The 22,329-nt window shown below is 41.2% G+C and overlaps 1 protein-coding gene across 2 annotated transcripts in view; it reads right to left on the reverse strand.

The window, feature by feature from the left end:
* Window positions 1-1,001: 1,001 nt before the first annotated feature.
* LOC117396972 (folylpolyglutamate synthase, mitochondrial) overlaps window positions 1,002-22,329 on the reverse strand; it is a 32,253-nt gene continuing 10,925 nt past the window's right edge. Inside the window, exons 7-15 of one of the 2 annotated variants that reach the window (XM_034928047.2) lie at window positions 15,612-15,673; window positions 15,139-15,241; window positions 14,243-14,320; window positions 13,022-13,169; window positions 9,317-9,409; window positions 8,564-8,714; window positions 7,543-7,618; window positions 6,022-6,088; window positions 1,002-4,903 (exon numbers count right to left, since the gene is read on the reverse strand). In XM_034928047.2, the coding sequence (XP_034783938.2) occupies window positions 4,536-4,903; window positions 6,022-6,088; window positions 7,543-7,618; window positions 8,564-8,714; window positions 9,317-9,409; window positions 13,022-13,169; window positions 14,243-14,320; window positions 15,139-15,241; window positions 15,612-15,673 (1,146 nt within the window). In that variant the 3' untranslated portion in view covers window positions 1,002-4,535. Of the gene's footprint in view, window positions 4,907-6,021; window positions 6,089-7,542; window positions 7,619-8,563; window positions 8,715-9,316; window positions 9,410-13,021; window positions 13,170-14,242; window positions 14,321-15,138; window positions 15,242-15,611; window positions 15,674-22,329 lie in introns of both variants that reach the window. The other variant, XM_059005673.1, reaches the window with a different exon arrangement.

Here is a 22,329-nt window from a genome sequence, read left to right on the forward strand (position 1 = left end):
AAATATCATATGGGAGATACTGAAATTGAAGAAGGGAACTATGAAAAAGACCTAGGAGTTTATGTTGACTCAGAAATGTCTTCATCTAGACAATGTGGGGCAGCTATAAAAAAGGCTAACAAGATGCTCGGATATATTGTGAGAAGTGTTGAATTTAAATCAAGGGAAGTAATGTTAAAACTTTACAATGCATTAGTAAGACCTCACCTAGAATATTGTGTTCAGTTCTGGTCACCTCATTACAAAAAGGATATTGCTGCTCTAGAAAGAGTGCAAAGAAGAGCAACCAGAATTATCCCGGGTTTAAAAGGCATGTTGTATGCAGACAGGCTAAAAGAATTGAATCTATTCAGTCTTGAACAAAGAAGACTACACAGTGATCTGATTCAAACATTCAAAATCCTAAAAGGTATAGACAATGTCGACTCAGGGGACTTCTTTGACCTGAAAAAAGAAACAAGGACCAGGGGTCACAAATGGAGATTAGATAAAGGGGCATTCAGAACAGAAAATAGGAGGCACTTTTTTACACAGAGAATTGTGAGGGTCTGGAACCAACTCCCCAGTAATGTTGTTGAAGCTGACACCCTGGGATCCTTCAAGAAGCTGCTTGATGAGAGTCTGGGATCAATAAGCTACTAACAACCAAACGAGCAAGATGGGCTGAATGGCCGCCTCTCGTTTGTAAACTTTCTTATGTTCTTATGTTCTTATGATGCAAAACATGTGCCAGAAAACTCACCCACAAGTGTTGCCTGAAATTGAAGTCTAACATCTGAGTATTAGCTAGGCAAGGTAGTAAAAGACTAGCACTCATCAGGGTCTCAACTGGTTTATGAGATATTTGGAAGTATATTTTATTACAGGTGGATATTTAGTGAAAGTGCATCTCCCCAACTTCATCATATTTGAACCTTTTAGTAAATTTTATTCTGTAGTTAGTTCAGTTGTTCAGAGTGGGTTTAATGCACAGTATAAACAGGACACCATAGGGAAAAGAATGAGTTCTCATTGCAGTTTTATTATTTATTTCATTTAGGTCACAAATTACAGTATTGATCAAATGAATGACTTAATGCAGTAGATTCACCTCTAGAATCCTAACATTAGTGAACACCTGAACACCCTTATCAGCTCTAGCGCTGTCCTATGGCACAGTAATGAAAGTTCAAAACAATGGGCCAGTTAAGACTCAATTCTGCCCACCCAGGGGTAAACGCAGTGTGGTCTATTCCATTCAAAATGATGGCAGGTCTAAACCCCAGTGCTATATAGATCATTGTAACAGAGCCCTTTGTGTTTCACAGGCACTGACTGTTAAAAGGTAACCTTTGTACAGCAGCAGATCCCCGTTTTAAGGCTTGTAAAAGACGGTGGTACGTTATTCAGATCCACCTCTTGAGTTCCATTGGCACAGCAAAATGGGATCGAGGAGGACTTCAAACCCATGTTATAAATATTTCAATAGTTTTAGTTATTGTCATTATCAAACCAGATACACATTTCCAAATAATTCATCTTGAATTACCCAAAATCGAGTTTCATGTTCTTTTGTATAAAAATGAGTGCACTCCAATTTCATGTTCTCAAACAGGGCATTCCTTACCTGAAACTAACCAGACAAAGGGAATAATGGCAGTCTGCACTGCCACACACAGAGCTAGGAATAGTGCAGAATCTGTGCTGAAAATAATCATTTTAAAACATGTGGTAGAAATGGTGACAGCACAGAAATTGGCATCGATCTTGGACCTGGTAGCGTGCAGGGAAAGCCGATTCCAGCCCCATTTACACAGCATTATACCTTGGGGGGGGGGGGGGGGGGCTTGACTGAACACAAGTACAGATTTTTAAAACTAGAAACAAAACAAAAAAAGTAAAGATTTTTTTTACAAAAATGCTGATCTAATCTGCAACGCAGAAAACTCCTGCCAAACCAGTCCAATCTATAGAGTTAATAGAAATAAATTAATTTAATAACTGGAAGCTGCCTTCATTTCTTTTATCACAGACTATCACAGAACAGTGTGAAAAATAAATAAATATAGTATAATAATTTGTACCTTAGATATTAGTCAGTAAGATGCCATCCTTGCTGCTGTGTTACATGAAGAAGTGAAGTGAAGGCTAAGGAGACTAAACCAGGATCTCATAGCTCCCCCTGCAACTCAGATACCTGACCTCTTTCACAAGGATCTCATAGCTCCCCTTACAACTCAGATACCTGACCTCTTTCACAAGGATCTCATAGCTCCCCCTACAACTCAGATACCTGATCTCTTTCACAAGGATCTCATAGCTCTCCTTACAACTCAGATACCTGACCTCTTTCAGAAGGATCTCCTAGCTCCCCTACAACTCAGATACCCAAAGAACTTTTCTCCATACGGTTTTAGAAATAGGTTAAATCTTCCATAGGTGCTTCTTATAAAATGCTACCAGTGCACAACAAACACCTACAACGTAAAACAGAAAAAAAGAGTGTCCTTCCCCTCTTTCACATTTTCATTTAGCTTCCCATAGGTAATACAGAGCTAACCTATGGCAGTATCAGATAAAGGGACAGCGGTATTTGGATCATGAACTCTGTTTTCTTACAGATCCCACTGCAGTAGAGCTGCTGTTCTCTGAGAAACATCACAAGAGCTCTGACATCACCTTCTGATTCCCTTTCAGCAGTACAACTATGAAGTTGGTCTTAAACATTTTAAACAATGGTCTATTAGGTGCAGACCTCTAACTTTTCATTAATACTCAGTATCCCCACCAACCCTCAGCTACACCATTAATCAAGCTGATTGAAAGTGTATTCAACTTAACAAGTAGCACTCCCGATGACATGGACCAAACAGACAGAAACATGTCTTTGGGGCAGTTTGTAATACCCATTTAACTTTCTAAATCCAGTTCTGTATTAAAGACATAACAGCTACCTGGAAATGGAGGCTATCCAGTATGAAGAGTCACAGCTCTCTGTTTCCAAGGTGTAGTGGATTCACACACAGCTAGTCTGGGAAATGCATCAAACACAAGGGTGGTTCTTCTAGAGAGACCAACAGAGAGGGTCTCAGTTCCCCTATTCAAAATCACTGCAACTGTAGCTTAAAATAAACCTAGGAATAACAAGAGGGGCCAGCGATAGCAATCGGTATAGAAATCCTAGACAGTATTGATGCACCTTGATGGCAATCAGTATTTATATCCCACACTGTGTAAGTGCATCTTGGCAAAAATACACACTTTCAGACAGTTTGACGGTTCTCAAATGTGCATTACATTAATCTCCACAGTCTCTCCCTGTGACAGCAGGGTTTCATTTGAAATGCTCTTATAAGCAAGCTGCTGCTCTAGAATTCTTCTATTTCTTAAAGAATACCTGTTTGCTATGTTTAGAAAGTGAACACAAGGAGCACTCCTGCTATACGTTTAGGCAGTGGCACAAACGATACAGTCAAATACACTTAGATGGGTTTACAGGTATTACAAGGATATTGTATGGCCCAGAGTGCCACCTGGTGGCTGCATATCAGAACTGAATTATTTCTTGTGAAATCTGGATGTTGTGCCCATGTCTTATGGGTATCAGAAGTAAAGGCAGGGTGGAAGGGAAACCTGTTTCCATAAAGATTCTGTACACTGCCCGTCATGCTGTACCTATGCACTACCCTTCAATACATACTTCAACTGCCAGTGTCCGAATGCTTGCTGAAAGTAAGATTACATTTCAAATAAAATAAGAAGAGATTAGTTAATAACTGCACAAAGAGTAATCACTGCCCACTGTATTTCATGATTCATTCACACACAGCTAGCTGGAAATGGGGGCTATCCAGTATGAAAAGTCCGAGCTCTTTACACCCAAGAGCTCAACAGCAGCTGTCAGCATTCCTGGAGAACAAAGGCCAGCCCTGCAGTTCAGCTCACGGGGCCTGGCCCGCAGCTCAGTGAGATGAAACAGTCCCTGACGATTTTTCCTCCTTATCCAGTGAGGGCCCATGCAACACTCCCTGTATTCTGAAACTATGAATTGTTACATGGAAATAAACTGGAAACCTACACACTTTTCTGATTAAAACAGGCTTCCTAGTTTTACACAAAAAAAAACAAAACAACAAACAAACAAAAAAAAACACAAATACAAGTACGGTTTGAAACGACGAAGGCACCCAGTCCAGGCAGAGCGAGCCTTTGGCAGGATCACAGAGATAGCGAATGCACTGCTGTTTAGTGGGGGACAATAAACAGAACCCACCTTCACAGTGTACCCCATACCTCACTAAATGCACAGTGGTATCTTCTATATAAACATCCAGATTAACAACTTGGGGCTCAGGTTTTGTTTCCAGTTGAACTCACAGAAAGACGTGGAATAAGTTCTGTGTGAACTCTTTGGAGCTGTAGACCAAACCCCTGCAGTCTGCACTGCTGACAGGGAGATTACTGCCAGTATCCAGGCTGCTCACTGCAGCAGCATCAGAAGGATATCTGGAAACAGTGTTGCAGCTGAGAGGGGCTGGATGAGAACAGGGGGGGGGTTAAGACAAGGAGGGGTCCAGGTGCTTCAAGACCCCCCCTACCAGGTGCAGACTGCCCGTCACCAGCACCTGCACAGCCCCCGCCTCTCTCAGAGCTCTGGCTGCAGAGCCGGCCCTGGGCTTGCTATCGCAGGGCAGCTGGGGGTCCCGTCCTTGTGTGATCCACTGCAGAGCGCTGAGGATACAGGGGAATACCAGGGGCTCGGCCCCCTGCCGTCGCATCCCCCCCTCCACCAAGGGCAGCCCCCTCGGCAGCAGCAGCTCCGCCCCCGGCCCCGCCCCCTGCTCAGTCAGACGCCACCAGCTTTTCTGGTTGTCCAGGCAACGCGTCAGTATGTTCTCCACGGTTACGTTGAAATTCTGCTGGTCTGCTGAGTAGAGAATAGGATTAAAACACCTCATGTGGGAATCTTTGTAAGCCATCAGAAATGCAAACATGATTAGACCTCCAATTTATTGTTATTTTTGACATGGTTAAACGTTTATTAACCCTTTGCGGTCCTATGGTTGGACGCAGAAAACAGGTCTCTAATCATTTTTTCTCCAGAAAAAGCAGAGAAAACCATTCAACGGCCGAGTGAGACCGATAGGAGCCGAGAGAAGCCGGGAAAAAAAAAAAAGGGCATATCTCATGAATACAGATAGCCCCGACACCACATAGATAACATGGACATAAACAAACAAAATAGCTGCTTCCGCATCCAGCGCTCAAAGAACATCACAGACATTTGCAGAGCTTTTTTTAGATGTTATAGTAATAAAATAACGACTTGGATCGCATTATTGAGGAGTTTGGTGATAAAACGAGTGATCAGGAGATGATTGATCAGTATGTACTATTATTAAGAGGTATTTGAAAAATATAGTGAACAAGGGGTGGGGCGGGGCTGGAGATGCAGTACTGAGTGTCCTGTTGATATGCAGTGCCTTTTAAACCTGTTTTACTGTGAAAAAAATACTTTTAAACAGCGCGTCTAAAATAAACTGCGCGTGTGAAAATAAATTCGACCTGACGCACCTGGACTGCTAAGGGTTAACAATTCTGAAGTTTACGGTCTAAACGTTTTAAACTATCCTTAGTATCAATACTATGAAATCACGTATCTATTTGTGTGAAGGTACAAAGGTATCCAAACCTCAAAATTGGTTCTGCAGTACTTTAAGAAAGGTGAACAGACTTATTTCTGATGTCTGTCATGTCCTACTCCCATTGTACAGAGATGTTAATAAAGGTGGTATGAAAATGGATTTAAGTGATACTGTACAATATTTTACTGGTTTGTCAAAAATTGCCCAGCACTAATACTGCATCCTTTCTTCATCGCCAGCAAACCCTCTAACCTGCTTGATGTTTTTAAACTGCAGGACAGGACCCAGCTGTAACACACTCTATAGGCTGTCAGACCAGCTGGCAAATGGCTGCAAATTCTCTTCCTGTACAATGAATGAAATCAACCATCTCCTGATATTTGTCGTTGGAGCTCACCTGCGTTGCTAGAGGAGACAGTCTCAGGGATGTTGGGGCAGAAGACAGCGAAGTCAAACTGGCAAGGCTGGTGGAGGGGGGGGGGGGGGGAGAGAGAGAGAGAGAGAGAGAGAGAGCGCGCGAAAGAGAGAGAGAGAGAGAGAGAGAGAGAGAGAGAGCATAAGAAACACGCTCCTCTTAAACGGTTCTATTATATTTCATTGACGTTACCGTTTATACTACACTACATGTCCCAAGAATCATGTTCAGTTTTACACTAAAATCGAATTTGCTGGTGTTGGTCTTCCACAGCACTCTAAAAAACACTCCCAGTTAACAGTCCAGTCCTCTGTACGGACAGCAGCATCCCTCCCAATGCAAGCTACCACTTTCTCTCCTGCCTGTCATTCCCACAGAGCCTGTAGGGGTCTCCCTCTTCCTCTCCTGCCTGTCAGTTGTGGGCTCAGTCATGAGTCTGTGTGTGGACCTCCCTGAAACCCAGTCAGGGTTCATAGAGTTTACAAAGGCATAGGGTCCGAGCTCCAGCAATGCTCTGGAGAGCAGGCCCAGAACCACCAACGTTTGCACTGAAATACAAGACTTTTACGTATCTTTTAATGGGAACGATATCTTTATACACAAAATGTTTTTAAAATACGTGAGAAACGGCGTACCTATCGAATAACATTTCTGATTAGTTTAAAAGGGAAATCAGTGTTATTATTTCTCTTGTTCAAAGTGAAAGTTGGGAGCTCGAGTCATTCACACAAGCCTTTCATGTCTCAGACCAGCAGCTCTCGCACAAGGTGATGAATCCAGAAAGGGGCAGGTTGTGTCAGGGCCACTTTATTTTGTCTTTTCCAGATTCAATATTATGTTGGTGTATTTTATTTTTGTTTATTATGTTTGTGGATTTCATTTTTGTGTTCAATATTACGTATGAGCCAAGAAAGACTGACTCACTTGGCAGGTCAAAACAATCTTACTGATGAAACAGAAATAATCTCCGATCTTAACAACTTCATTTTGAGAACTGAACAGCGCCGAGATGTTTTTGCTCTTCACTAAGCAGTAAGTCGTCTATGCCAGTGTTTCCCAAACTGTGTCGCAAGTGTCTTACCGTCCATTGAAGTGGTTTGTTTTGTTCAAACCCATCTCTAATGACACCGTACACCCTAAACTAACGCTAATTGGCTGCATTTTCACACACATTATGACATCCTGTTATCAGCGAAGTGGTTTTAGCAGAGAACAGTAATGAGTGTGAAAATGCATCCAATTAGCGTTAGTTGGCGGTGTCATTAGCAATGGGTTTCCCATTCTGTTTATATATATATATATATATATTTTTTTTTTTTTTTAACTGTTAATGTTTGCATGCATGATTGAAAACTAAGCAGTCTTGGCACATGTACTGTTACATCCGTGTAACAGCTGTACTGATTCAGCATATGTAAGTTATTAAAAGTTAAATGGACGTAACATGGTTTGAGTTCCATATGAATGTTTTAAACAGTCGGTAAGAGGTCCCGGGTCACTCACCACTAGGAGTTTAAGCAGCGCTGCAGAGTCTCGCTCCCCCGTAGCGTTAAACAGCAACACACGCACCACTGGCCCCCTGTGGAGAGAGCAGCACTCACATCTATCAAAAACACTCTCATACCAGAGGGGCTGTGTGGCTCTGTCACAGAACAGCCTTTCACCACTAAACAACTTAACACACGCACCACAGTCCCTCTGTGCAGAGAGCAGCACTCACATCTATCAAAAACACTCTCATACCAGAGGGGCTGTGTGGCTCTGTCACAGAACAGCCTTTCACCACTAAACAACTTAACACACGCACCACAGTCCCTCTGTGCAGAGAGCAGCACTCACATCTATCAAAAACACTCTCATACCAGAGGAGTTGTGTGGCTCTGTCACAGAAGAGAACAGTGTTGGCACAGAGCAGACTGAACTGAGGCCTTTAGATTCAGTGTTTAATACGAGTATCTGAACCAAGATTAGGCCTGAACAGACAAAGAGCAACCCAATAGAGTGCTGTGCGTGTTGCTTTGTGAAGCTGGAGATCAATGATGTGCTCACTCCCACTGTGCTCACTCCAGGGAGAATACTAAAGGATGCTTTACTACAGGTAAGGTAGTCCAAGATCAGTGCTCACCTGGGTCTGCGAGATGAGCTGCGAGAGCTGAAATCCATTTATTATTGTATTATTTTATTACTTTCTATTTGATATACTAATGCAGTGTGGTTCATTTGAAGGTACTCACAGATTTAATGCATTGTTTTATTTGACAGGGCAGTGGTTCAGTGGCATTGCAAGGATTTTTCCGCTACAACCAGCTTTAAAACCAAAAATATCTACATTTACACCACAATCCATGCCAATGCTGAGAAATAAAACTTTATCAAACTATTTCTACGCTCTAAAATGCCACTGGAGTTGCAAATGACAGAGAAAATTCTTTATTTTCAGGATTGCTAGATCTACAGTAAGAAGCATGTTGCTCGGATGCCCAGAAGTTGCATATCAACACAGAGCTGTGTTCAATGCTCTTACTCTGCAGTCCTCTCCTGCTCTGCCGCAGCCTCTCTGAACCAGCGCACACAGGCCAGCATGCTGCGGGTGGTGTGAGCCCCGTCCACAAAGTAGGAGATTGGGCCGTTCCTTATGGTCTGACTCCGGCCATGCCACTTGGTGTCACGTAGCCCTGGCACCAGAGAGAGAGGGAGAGGGAGGGAGGGAGAAGGGTTACCCACTCAGCCCTGTGGTAACCATTATCAGAGCACCGCTCAGAACCAAACAGATCCAGTGATTTTACAAACTTAATTCCAGAACAGCATCCAACATATGATTTCAAAAGAAAGGTAAAAACCAGCAGGGACTATTTCTCCTCATGGCGCTACAGCAGACCCTACCAGCCAGGCACCTAGTGAGCTCAGGCGGACACCAGCAGGGCTGGCTTTGTCCTCCAAAGGCCGGTAGCTCTCTGACATCTACAATAAAGCTTCAATAAAATGAGGTTTGAGAATGCAGTGTTCTTTAGAAAATAAACACCTGAAGACAGCACTACAACGAGCAGAGTTACGATGGTAACTCAAAGAGGACAGTCATGTTTAAAAACCTGGCGCACTGGACTGCACTGTGCTTACCTATCACCATGGCTGGGGCTCTGGACTGCACTGTGCTTACCTGTCACCATGGCTGGGGCTCTGGACTGCACTGTGCTTACCTGTCACCATGGCTGGGGCTCTGGACTGCACTGTGCTTACCTGTCACCATGGCTGGGGCTCTGGACTGCACTGTGCTTACCTGTCACCATGGCTGGGCTGGGCTGGAAGGCTGAAGCCAGGGCAGGCCAGTGGCTCGAGAGCAGCTCCGTCTTCGGGAGGGAGAGGAAAGCTTCTTTAAAAAGAAAAGCAACAGAAAAGCCATTAGTTCTGCACTGAACCAGGGTTTATACATTTCATAATGAGAGAATACTCAGGGATTACTGAGCCTGCCACTATACATTGCTGTGGAAAGTGTGTATTTAAATAGAAAGGGAGAGCTGTTTAAAGGATGCCCTGTCCAGTGGTGTGTGTGAAGATGCTGCATGCTGATATTCATCATAATGCTGTACACTACTGTCTGGTACATGGTGGGATTCCTAGTCTTAAACCTATATTATCCAAACTAATTGGGATCATGTGATGATCATAAAATCAGATTAGCACTGTAACATTTTTAACATGGCACTCGTAATTATAATCTTTTTAACCCCTCACCAGATAGGAGGTGTGGTTTACAAAGAAGAGCACTGCACACAGCAGGGTATGTTGCCAGCATCTTCTGACTTGTACCTCTGGTTACCAGACAGCTGGGTGGATACAGGGATGTTTGTAGAATACAGGTTTTACTGTATATCAAAACATCTACTAATAAACTCCAACCTTTGTGAAGTTCAATCTGTAATCAACTGACGTTTATATGGAACAATACAGTTTAATCTGTAATCTAATTGACGTCTGTATGGAACAGTACACAGTTTAACCCTTTAAGGACCGGGATAATGTTAACACGATCATACTGAAGCACTTACAGTGCCTTGCGAAAGTATTCGGCCCCCTTGAACTTTGCAACCTTTTGCCACATTTCAGGCTTCAAACATAAAGATATTAAACTGTAATTTTTTGTGAAGAATCAACAACAAGTGGGACACAATCATGAAGTGGAACGAAATTTATTGGATATTTCAAACTTTTTTAACAAATAAAAAACTGAAAAATTGGGCGTGCAAAATTATTCAGCCCCCTTAAGTTAATACTTTGTAGCGCCACCTTTTGCTGCGATTACAGCTGTAAGTCGCTTGGGGTATGTCTCTATCAGTTTTGCACATCGAGAGACTGAAATTTTTGCCCATTCCTCCTTGCAAAACAGCTCGAGCTCAGTGAGGTTGGATGGAGAGCATTTGTGAACAGCAGTTTTCAGTTCTTTCCACAGATTCTCGATTGGATTCAGGTCTGGACTTTGACTTGGCCATTCTAACACCTGGATATGTTTATTTGTGAACCATTCCATTGTAGATTTTGCTTTATGTTTTGGATCATTGTCTTGTTGGAAGACAAATCTCCGTCCCAGTCTCAGGTCTTTTGCAGACTCCATCAGGTTTTCTTCCAGAATGGTCCTGTATTTGGCTCCATCCATCTTCCCATCAATTTTAACCATCTTCCCTGTCCCTGCTGAAGAAAAGCAGGCCCAAACCATGATGCTGCCACCACCATGTTTGACAGTGGGGATGGTGTGTTCAGGGTGATGAGCTGTGTTGCTTTTACGCCAAGCATAACGTTTTGCATTGTTGCCAAAAAGTTCGATTTTGGTTTCATCTGACCAGAGCACCTTCTTCCACATGTTTGGTGTGTCTCCCAGGTGGCTTGTGGCAAACTGTAAACGACACTTTTTATGGATATCTTTAAGAAATGGCTTTCTTCTTGCCACTCTTCCATAAAGGCCAGATTTGTGCAGTATACGACTGATTGTTGTCCTATGGACAGAGTCTCCCACCTCAGCTGTAGATCTCTGCAGTTCATCCAGAGTGATCATGGGCCTCTTGGCTGCATCTCTGATCAGTCTTCTCCTTGTATGAGCTGAAAGTTTAGAGGGACGGCCAGGTCTTGGTAGATTTGCAGTGGTCTGATACTCCTTCCATTTCAATATTATCGCTTGCACAGTGCTCCTTGGGATGTTTAAAGCTTGGGAAATCTTTTTGTATCCAAATCCGGCTTTAAACTTCTCCACAACAGTATCTCGGACCTGCCTGGTGTGTTCCTTGTTCTTCATGATGCTCTCTGCGCTTTAAACGGACCTCTGAGACTATCACAGTGCAGGTGCATTTATACGGAGACTTGATTACACACAGGTGGATTCTATTTATCATCATTAGTCATTTAGGTCAACATTGGATCATTCAGAGATCCTCACTGAACTTCTGGAGAGAGTTTGCTGCACTGAAAGTAAAGGGGCTGAATAATTTTGCACACCCAATTTTTCAGTTTTTTATTTGTTAAAAAAGTTTGAAATATCCAATAAATTTCGTTCCACTTCATGATTGTGTCCCACTTGTTGTTGATTCTTCACAAAAAATTACAGTTTCATATCTTTATGTTTGAAGCCTGAAATGTGGCAAAAGGTCGCAAAGTTCAAGGGGGCCGAATACTTTCGCAAGGCACTGTAGTTTTGATGACTTACAGGCTTGAAACACAGATCAATGGATAGGGGAGGGACTGACGTTAACTTCCTGCTAGTTTATTTTCTTCGTGCGACGTCACTGAGAGGGGCATTTAGTGTCTAAATGTTACAGCAGCCAAAGCAGAAACAAAACATCCCAGGAACAATATCAAGAAACAAGTGGATATAAGCGTATACTATTTCATGAACTAAATGTATCAGGTACACTTTTTTTTCCTTATTACTGATGATAATGAAATAAATAACTTGTTTTATTTATAAATATTTACTATGAGAAAATAAATCGAGAGTAGTGTCCACTATTGCTTATAAAGACCCTTAGAATAAACGTGTATGGTGTCATTGCAATCACTCAGGTGAAACAATGTCTTGCAATCTGCCCAAACATCAATATTTTTCAACAAAACTTTCAGGAAGTGTTGTAAGGTCCCTCAGGTCATAGAATAACAGCTTTTTATACATGTATCTCTAAGTAGAACACATAATAAAAAATACTTAACTTTAAAAAAGTTAAAAAAATAGTGTTGAAAAAAAAAAAAGCAAAGTTGATATGGTTTCTGAAGTACTTTATAATATTCCCCAGTGTTTTGAAGAACAGACACCATTTCCATGATGCTGCTGTAAAAGAGAGTTTTACTGATTTTTTTTACAGGAAGAGAGTCAAATACAGCCAAAAAACGTCTGGTCCTGGGGGAGCACCCACTGAAAAATGCTGGTCCTGAAAGGGTTAATCTGCCTAACTGATGTCTGTATGGAATAGTACACACGTACTTAACTTTGTTTGCAAGGTCATTTGTTGAGATACAGGATTTCACTTCTCTGTATTTCTGTAAAGGATTTTTCTCTAGCTAATTTAATAATGAATATTTTATCATACAGTAGTATGCAAATGTATTATAACACCTGCATGAAATGTTTTATTTCCGGTCAGTAATTAATGACATAGAAACAATAGGCACTTGTGTGTAAAATGTTAGACCACTTTGTGCTTTACTTAAGCATCTTAAACAACTTATAAAAAGTCTCATGCATTTTACCTTTTGTGGCTCTGTGTTAATCTTCTCTTACTATTTTTAATGAATTGCATGTGTGGTTATTAAAATTAGACAATTACTAATTTGAGTATTTTGACAATTTTCTAAGATTTTCAGTTCCAGTGGATTGATTTCATATGCACAACAAATCCAGACAACAGAAGCAATGGGGTGTTCCAATACATTTGCACACGACAGTATTTGTCTGAAAAGCCCACATCCCCAAACCCTGAGATGCTGAGTAAGGCAGTTTTACCGTGGCGTCCCCAGCGCTGGAGCCAGCTGCGGCACAGCTGCAGTGCCAGCGTGGCATTGGATCTCTGGTGCCCTCCTGCCAGCCCCAGCTGCAGATGCTGCTTGTCAGACTCGTACTGCTCCAGGTCCGGGCACACCTGCAGGTGGCACTGCAGGACAAGAGCGCTGCTTGAATACACCGAGGAGCCATGTAAAACAGAGCTCCTCAAACTGTTTCTAACTGGGAGCCCTCTCAAGTGACTTAGGTCTGCAGCAACACCGCTAACACACTCCCTTATCAATGGATTATTGAAATACAGCTGTATCTAGATTGTTAACATGAGGAAACACAACTAGAACAACAGTACTGTGTGTGCTTAAAGATGTGGTTGTTTCCCTCAGTTTGAGAGCTTCTACTCTAAAACACTAACACACAGCGGTACTGACGTGTGCCTCCTTCAGTCCTCTCTAACGGTGGAATGAACTGGAAGGGACAGGTTGGAACACGATCCAGGAGTGTACAGAGTTCAATCCTCGACTGAGACTCAATAAACAAACACTTAACCCCTGAACGAAAATAAACCAACCGAAAAACAAACATGTGCAGGGCCTCAGCGCTGCCACTAGTTACAGGAGGGAGTAGGGGTGCAAACTTCGACAAAGGCTCCAAGCTGTAATCTATTACGGCTTCTCTGGAAGTGCGGCCCGGCACGTTTTCCAAACACTGTACAGTAATCCGGTGCGTATCCAGCTGCAGTGGGACCAGAGTAAGGGCGGATATGTAATCAGTCAAATGAATAAATCCTGTTTTAAATATCATTATACACAGCTGTAACAATTACTATATTCACACAATTGTTTTGAGATTCAGCTTTTATCAGGGGGCTCCCCTATATCCTTTGTTTAGAAAGATAGAGGGTATTAATGCTTGTGACAGGGTAGCAGTCTTCCATGTGGGTGCGTGCATTCGCTGCTGAGAGACAGGATGGAGATGGAGGTTGAAGTTGATAGGCCCCGCAGACGAATAGGATTTATTTACATATCAACACACTAAACCGCTCACGTGACACTACCAGCAATGTCAGCGCACGGAGCACATACAACATAGTGTACAAAAACTTTGGTAGGATCTACAATCTCTGAACTAATCTTCTCTGTTCATTAATAAACTAAAGTTGCTGAAGTTGTTGACAGTTAAGGATACGCAACGGATTACTGTATAGTTATATAGTCAGAATCTCACCCCGATCTCCTGCGCTCGCTCTGCCAGCACCTTCATGGGGTTCTCCGGCTGCTTCACTGTGAAGGCTGGCACTCCAGGCTGGAGGGAGGGAGGGAGGCACAGAGGACCAGCATCAGTCACATGGTGGAGAAATGGAACTGACACAGCTGAACATGGAAAATCCATTCAGCACAGCACAATTAAACAGCAGGTGGAGCCCCTATCATGGGTAATATTCTAGGACACAGCATCCCTCGGAGTGTAATTGTTTGAAGTGTTTTACATAAGCAATAGCGATCCTGTTCCCAATCTGCAGTCTTCGAGGTTTTTTGACACCAGGCATTGAAAAAGACAAGTGTCAAAGACAATTGACTTTTCATTTTTAAATTAAGGATGCTGTTTTAACTGCCCGCCCTGCACAATCAGCTGCTATGCACTTTTTTGCAACCACAATCTCTCCAATATAATTCTTAATTTGAGTTTACAAACACATGTGTATATCCTTTTCATCACTCACAATTAACTTTACACCTCTAATCATATACAAAGACTGTGTAGCAGACATACAACAAAAGGATGTGTTTCTTCTTGTTTGTTAAAGTCAATGCTTTACAGAGTATCCCCTGTTGGCAGGTCTGGTCTTGCCGCCCCCAGCCCCCCTCTGAGATGCGCTCAAGCAGCACACCCCATATCCACTCGGAGGAAAGCGGATCACAGGCATGCAGGCCATGGGGACATGCTGGACGCTAGAGGAGTTACAACTCATTTTACCAAACAGGCACTGGAAAGTCTGCAATAAAAATATAATCCCCGACATATATTCTGTAATATACAAAAGCTGCATCTCCCTGTTGCAAATAACATTGTCAAGTGACTTCTGACAGCAGGTGCTCACTTGGAAGGTGCTTCCCCCTCACCTTGAAGATGCCCCCCTTCTGCCAGGCGATCTTCTCGATGGTGTCCCCGAGGATGCTGGTGTGGTCGACTCCCAGGGAGCTCACTCCGCACACCCATGGCTTCCTAACAAGAGAAAAGAGAGCCATCACCACCAGGGGGCAGCGCAGTGCACCTGCATACAGTTATGCTTTAAAACAAATGGGCTTGTTTAGGCCAAGAATAATGCATTTTCTTTTATTTAAAATAACTAAGTTTGGATGAAGCTAAAACTCTGAAGCAAAACTCTAACACTTACAATGGCATGAAGTTTGTCTGCTTGCCTTTCATAGTTTTACCCCAATACTAATACCACAACAGTTCTACAGTTTTTTTGCATTGCTAACACTGATGCTGTCTCATGGTTACAGTGTTCTCAATGTGGGCCCCATCAGCTGGCATGTTTTCAATTCCTCCACATACGATAGCATTTGGGTTTTTCTTTCCCTGTACTTACTTGATGATGTTGGTGCAGTCATAAGCTCCTCCAATACCGACTTCTATCAGGGCTAAATCCACCTGCCCAGGAAAGAGCAAACACAGTCAGTGCATCTGTGCACACTGGCCAGCTCCCCGCCTCATAGTCTGTACATTGCTAATACGTCTGGGAACCTCAACTGAAGCAAGTGCAAAGGTGAGGACAAAGTTAATGAAAAAACAACAACTTGCAGGTAGGAGCAGTTCTGTTACTGTTAATTGTAGTATTATACAATGGTATGATACAATGGCAAGGACCGTCCCCCTATTCATTTCAATGCGTTATGTGCCCTCACATAGACCATAGCAATCTGTTTTTCTTTTGCATTTACCTCATAGCCACTGGCACTCCAGGCGTTGTGTCTTTGTGGGATATCAACACTTCTCAGGAGGTCGCCTCGTGTAACCCCACGCCACAGACCCGGTCATGCTATATTGCTTAATTAACTCTTTCAAGCAGACACCTTAACTGGTCCCAGGCTTGAGTAACCCTTATAAAAGTGTATCATAGTGGAATAAAAGCACAGTGAATGCATGGCAAAACATAGGTAAGCATCGTAAAGCAGAGAGAGGTATGGCAAAGCAATACAAAAATCATTGCAATCCATGATGGTAAATGCAGCGTAACCATGGGGAAAGCATGAGGAAACCGCAAACAGGTCATGCACATTTTTATAAGGGGAGCACCTATATATTTTTTATTCAATTAGTTATTGTAGAGTTGATGTTTTGCAAAGGTACTACACTATGTGTGCAAATGTATATTGACAGATCAAAATATGTTTTACTTTATGAGTTGAAAAAGCGGCAGTAGACTCTGCATTTCAATACCAGTCACTCATACATCTCAAAAAGGGGGGGTTAAAGCTGTACTTAAAGTAACTCTCTGTTAAAAACAACACCACCACAAATATTGTTTGCATGACATAGCTTCATTAATTGCGAAGATATCTCGACCACTTACTGATGGGGATTTTGTGAAAGGCTGTCCTGCTTTGAATCGTATGACTGTGCAGCAGCGAAAATGTTTTGTGTCAATTGAAAAATGTGTTTTCAGGATTGGCACCACTTTGTGGGTGGTCTGTTTAACACAGTCTCCGAGATAAGGTTGAGAGTTTGGGTTTCGAACGGGCAAAAGCGGCAGGCATTGCAGCAGATGGTGCACCTTCGATGCCTGGCGAGAGAAATGGAATGATCGCACATCTCAAGCAGTATGTGGCTGATCAGGAGGAACTGATCCTCCAGCTTCACTGTATTATTCACCAGCAAAATCTGTGCTTTGTTTCAATACATCGAAACACCGCAATCAGCTTTCTGATGAGAATCTTCAAGCCGTTATGCGGCTGGCAACATCAAAAATAAAGCCTGACATACCTAAATTGGTATCCCAGAAGCCGTGCAACATGTCCCATTAACAGAGCATCCACCTGGTAAGCAACGCCTTGGTTTGTTTTCGTGCTGGGATACTGAATTGAGCTACTTGAGTACTCGCGATTATTTTAATATATCGACAATCTTTTTGGTACTCGAGTACTCTACACATTAACACATGCATTCCAATATGACGCTGCATGTGGCAATGTATCTGCAGCGCTTGGAGAAGAATCAGCGTCTGTAAAGGCAAAATGCTTTACTTCAACACCTAAAAAAAAACACCCGACCGTGTTTCTGAACAGAGGACGAGAAGAGTCAAGCGAGGGAGAGTCTTGGGAAGTAACATTTATAAGAGAAGTCGATATAATATAATACAATGCTGTTTTGGCACATATAATTTTTCATTTTGATGGCAACAGGAATTACATGTTTATTTTAGAACATAGCGGGGAATATAGACTTCTACTTTAGAAAGACTTTCGCTCTTACAATGTTCTTGAATAAAGCACAGTAGGCTACACTCCTGTCATTTTAAACTCCTGAATAGAAAAAAAAAACCATTAGACGCTACGTTCTCCTGTAAGCGTTAACACTAAGTATTAAGCTAAACTTTTACTAGCGTGTGTTATCAAGCTTGTTTTCATTGTAAGGAGTGCACAGAACAGCGTATTTTTTTGTTTGTTTTTTATAAAACGCTGCATCAGCCATAGCATTGCTGAATTTGTAATCCTGTACTACAGCACTATTTTTAGTTTATGGATTACTAAACGCTATTTACCAATTTGTTTGTTTGTTTATTATTGGGGTTTGTAAATCCCCTCCTTGTTTCTCCAGATGCAAGGAGAAAAAAAAAAAAAAAAAGCACGATGTCATGAGGTTTGGCCACTGGAGAGTTCATAGACAAAGCATCACGTGTCCTTTGCTGATCAGAGTGACATTCCGCTCACATATTGGTGAATTCAGCTAAATTTTTTTTTTCTAAAACTCAGTTATCGACAGCAAAGCTCAGAACTAAATGACTGCAGCAAAATATTAGATGTTAAAATGTCATTTGAAGCCATTTACACTAATTAAAAATAAATTATAATAAATCAGAAGAATTACATTTAACATTTTAATTAGTCTGAGAATAACAACTAGTACTTGATTATCAGAGCAGTCCCTTATGAAAATGAAATCCAGTTGTATTTGTCAAGTATATAGTTTTTGGTTTTATTCATGTCCTGTTTAAGGTTTTATTATGTAATTTTTTATCTTAAAAAAAGATTCCATAAACAGCAGTAGTACTATACTTTTTGACAAGTATCGTTGTAGTTTAAAAAAATAAAAACAGTTAGCAGACATGATCGGGCTGGGGAGATTCTTAGCTTCTATTGCAGTGCTGGCATAATGTGTGTTTGTTCTGTTTGTTAACTAATTTGTGTTTCAACTTATGTTTGCTTATGTTGAAATGTGTTCATGTGACAACAGTGATGCCCATATCACAATTAAACTGCCTCAGTGAATAGTGAGCAGTTCTGTCAAGAAACAAGTGTTGTCAGAAAACTTATGACTTTGTTTGTCTCGCACAGAAATGGTTGAGTATTTTTGTAATGCTAAAATAGACCTATAGTACAGACTTGTGTTTATTTGAAGTGAACAGTATTTGTTTGAGTTATTTTTACAAATTGTAAGTTAATGATTTGTGAAAAGGTCAAGTATTTTTGTACTGCTCAAAACAGACCTACAGTAGCGACTTTTATGTTCACTTGAAGTGAATAGTATTTTACTGTAGTTGTGCATATTACAAGCTAACCATCTCAGAGTTATGCGAGAAAGCATTTTCTGATTAATAAAACTCAGAATGTAAATTGTGGTCATGTGGTGTTGACTGAGTGAGTTGCCACTTGCTATTTAGCTAGAGATCATCAACAGAGTAAGACAACCAAACCACTACTGGAGAGGTAAGATTAAAGGATATAATCTAGTATATAGTGGGGGTGCCTTGTGTTTTATTTATGTTTTTTTTCTGCATTAAGCAAAAAATAAATACTGTTAAAACCGGTGTATAAGTCGCACCAGTGTATAAGTGTGCCCCCCGTCCCCCCTTTTTTGAGACAACAATTTCAGGGAAAAGCCTATAGGTCACACCGGTGTATAAGTCGCTCCCCCCTTTTTAGGATCCCGTAAAAATACCTAGAAAATACTTATACAAAGGTTTTTACAGTAAATGCAATTAATCGAAATTAACAGATTACTCGATTAATCAAAATTAATAATCAAATTCATGTTCAATTATTTAAATATTCGCTCAGCACACCTCTAGTTTGTTTAGTCAAGCTATTTCTACATGCTGTCAAACACCCACAGGCTCTCTGAAACTAAACAAGCATTCCACAATGTTGTGTTATATAAAAAGACCAGGAATAATTGCATTTTGTTTTTGTAGAAAGTTTAAAATAAACTAACCCATTAACAAACATTTATTATCAAATGATCTTTGACTGATTCTGAATACAGTCGTTCTTATATAAAAAAAAAAAAAAAAAAAAAAAAAAAAAACACACCCCAACATATAGATTAAAACATATTACTGCATTAGTGGTCCTCAGAAGCGAGTTAAGTTTTCAATCTGGCCCGGCCAGCTAAAAAAGTAAATGTATTTAATTGAAACATGCAAAAGAAAGTAAATGCTTATTTTTGAAAAGATCCACCAGGAGGCGGTATTGAGAAGGCACTGAAATCATTTTTCTCTCAGTGCGATGCTGTTGTTTCAGCAGAACAGAGGGATGGGAGTAAGAAAAATCTATTCAATATCGTCTCGGACTGCTTTACTTTTTCAAGGTCTGTGATGTGCAGAAGCAACTTTTTGTGTTTTACTATAGTGTTTACAAGCCGCTACAAAAACATTATTTAAACTAAAGAAGTCAGGGCGAGTGTGTATATTGACAGATTTCCCAAGCATGTTTTTATTTAGATAGTGGTTTATTCCAGCTCGGAAAATAATGTAGCTTGAAATTGTGGGCATTTCGTACATTTCCATAGAAATCTCGTAGTATTTTATTAGGATTTTCTTAAGATGTGCATTGTCACCAGTTTCTGTTTCAATTGGTTTCTGTTTTAGCCAGTCCTGAAAGACAGCCATTTTTTGGGTAATTTCTTCCCCTTTTGCCATCATCCAGTTTATTTAATTGTTCTTCATCCAAACTGGCTTGTCTACTTACTATTTTAGGGATTTTTTCTTTTGGTGGTTCAGTATCTTCAGAGACAAACATATTTTCAGGTAGCTGGTCACTCAGTTTCATAGTTACTGTAGCTCTGTAACTGAAAACAAGATGGCTACCGGTACTGTACATTCTGTGAGGCAGCGCAGTGATTTTGAATAGTGACAAGGCTCCAACTGTCAGTATCCATCCAATATACGGACAGCTAGAACTGTGCTCGACCAATCACAATGCACATTTCACGTTCCATTGCCAGACCTGGATTATAATAAGTATTATAATGATGTCACCAAAGGTGTAATTCCTATATGAAGAACGTACTGCTCCAAGGTATCCATTATCCAGCATCCAATAATAAAACAAGCCAGCCACAGTCCTATACCAGTACTCCATTAAGGCTGGCTTTTCTATATAAAAACACCTTGTCCCAGGATAATGTTAAGTGTACCATATTGTATGGACTTATGTCTCTTAGGAAAAATAGTTGAATTTCGCAAACTACACAAAAAATACATCACCTCCTCTGGCTTTTCCCCCAGATGCAGCTCGTGTGTAGCATGGCAAGTTTGTTATCTTGATATAACTTGTGGTCACAACAAAAGGAATGCATTTGAAATGTATCCTTGAGAGCCATACTTTAAATGTGTAGAAATCCCACAAAATAGTTTTTAAAACAAATGTAAATTCTTTGACAAACAAGTCCTTATCAAGGTCTTCATAACTGAAAGAAGTCTGTCCATGACTTTGACCAGACTAGTGTGTGTAGGGCTTCAACATATTTTAAATACATGTATCCATAACTAATAAATAAACTTGCTAAATGTAAGCGGTGTGTGTTCGATATATTTATATTGGGTGATCAAGTTTCCTTGAAACAACTGCCTATATCTTCTTCTACTACTGTTGCTTAAATGAACTAAACAAAAACAAGAAACAGCTTTAGCAGTTTTCAAATTCCTGCTGTCTTGCCTACAGAACCACCTTCATACAGCGTTGGCAAAAAAACTGCTTCATATTTCAGCTCAAGATTACATAACTATATTTTCTCACAAGTTACTGATCCCAAAGGCCCCTTTATCAAAGAAACTTGCATGAGCTGGTTGCTCTTCGCACACAAACCCTCATCGTGGCACGGTGTGTGGAGAGAGCTGGTTAGCACACAACCCCTCACCGTGGCACGGTGTGTGGCGAGAGCTGGTTAGCACACAAACCCTCACCGTGGCACGGTGTGTGGCGAGAGCTGGTTAGCACACAAACCCTCACCGTGGCACGGTGTGTGGCGAGAGCTGGTTAGCACACAAACCCTCACCGTGGCACGGTGTGTGGCGAGAGCTGGTTAGCACACAAACCCTCACCGTGGCACGGTGTGTGGAGAGAGCTGGTTAGTTTAAGGATTATATGGACATGCTTGATCAACTACCACCCTCATTTTTCTTTATTTTAAATCTACTCACATAACAAAAATAAAGAATAAAATCAGCAACTGGTAACAATTATTCTGAAACAATCAAAAACTAAAGTGCAAGGAGATCATAATGTGTGTGGTATCTGTGCATGTAAGAATGACCTGGACTTGGTCCATGGTAGTATACACGAGCACGCTATGTGTACGGGACAGTAACTAGTGGAGCCATTTGAAGGATTATTATAATAAATGTATGTATCGTGTGCAGGGTGTCTTACTGAATCTTTTGCAGTTCAGCTGATAAAACTGAAGTAAAGCAATTAAACAAAAAATAGTTGTTTTGTTTTTCCTTTTAAATCGTGCTGCAGTGTTTCATGCATGGAATGGCATCTGTACACAAGATATGACTGGAACGGAATGGTTCATTTCAATAATGAATGTATACTTCTGTACACTTCTGGTAACAGTTCTTTCATGCACTGAATGGAATACATAGGGGGTGAACAAAAACAAAGCATCCCCGGGGGCACCTGTGATAGAATGGCTTGTAACCATCAAGAAAAATGGATATGTGAAAAAGCATGAGAATCACAGAATACAGCCTTGTACAAAATGATTATATTATAAAAGACAGCCCGTGTTGGCGCAGTCTGGGAGTGAGGGTGGAACAGTGTCATTTACTTAATGCAACCTGCTACACCCTGGAGCCCCCCTAT

The sequence above is a fragment of the Acipenser ruthenus genome, chromosome 31, assembly GCF_902713425.1.
Source record: "Acipenser ruthenus chromosome 31, fAciRut3.2 maternal haplotype, whole genome shotgun sequence".
NCBI lineage: Eukaryota > Metazoa > Chordata > Actinopteri > Acipenseriformes > Acipenseridae > Acipenser > Acipenser ruthenus.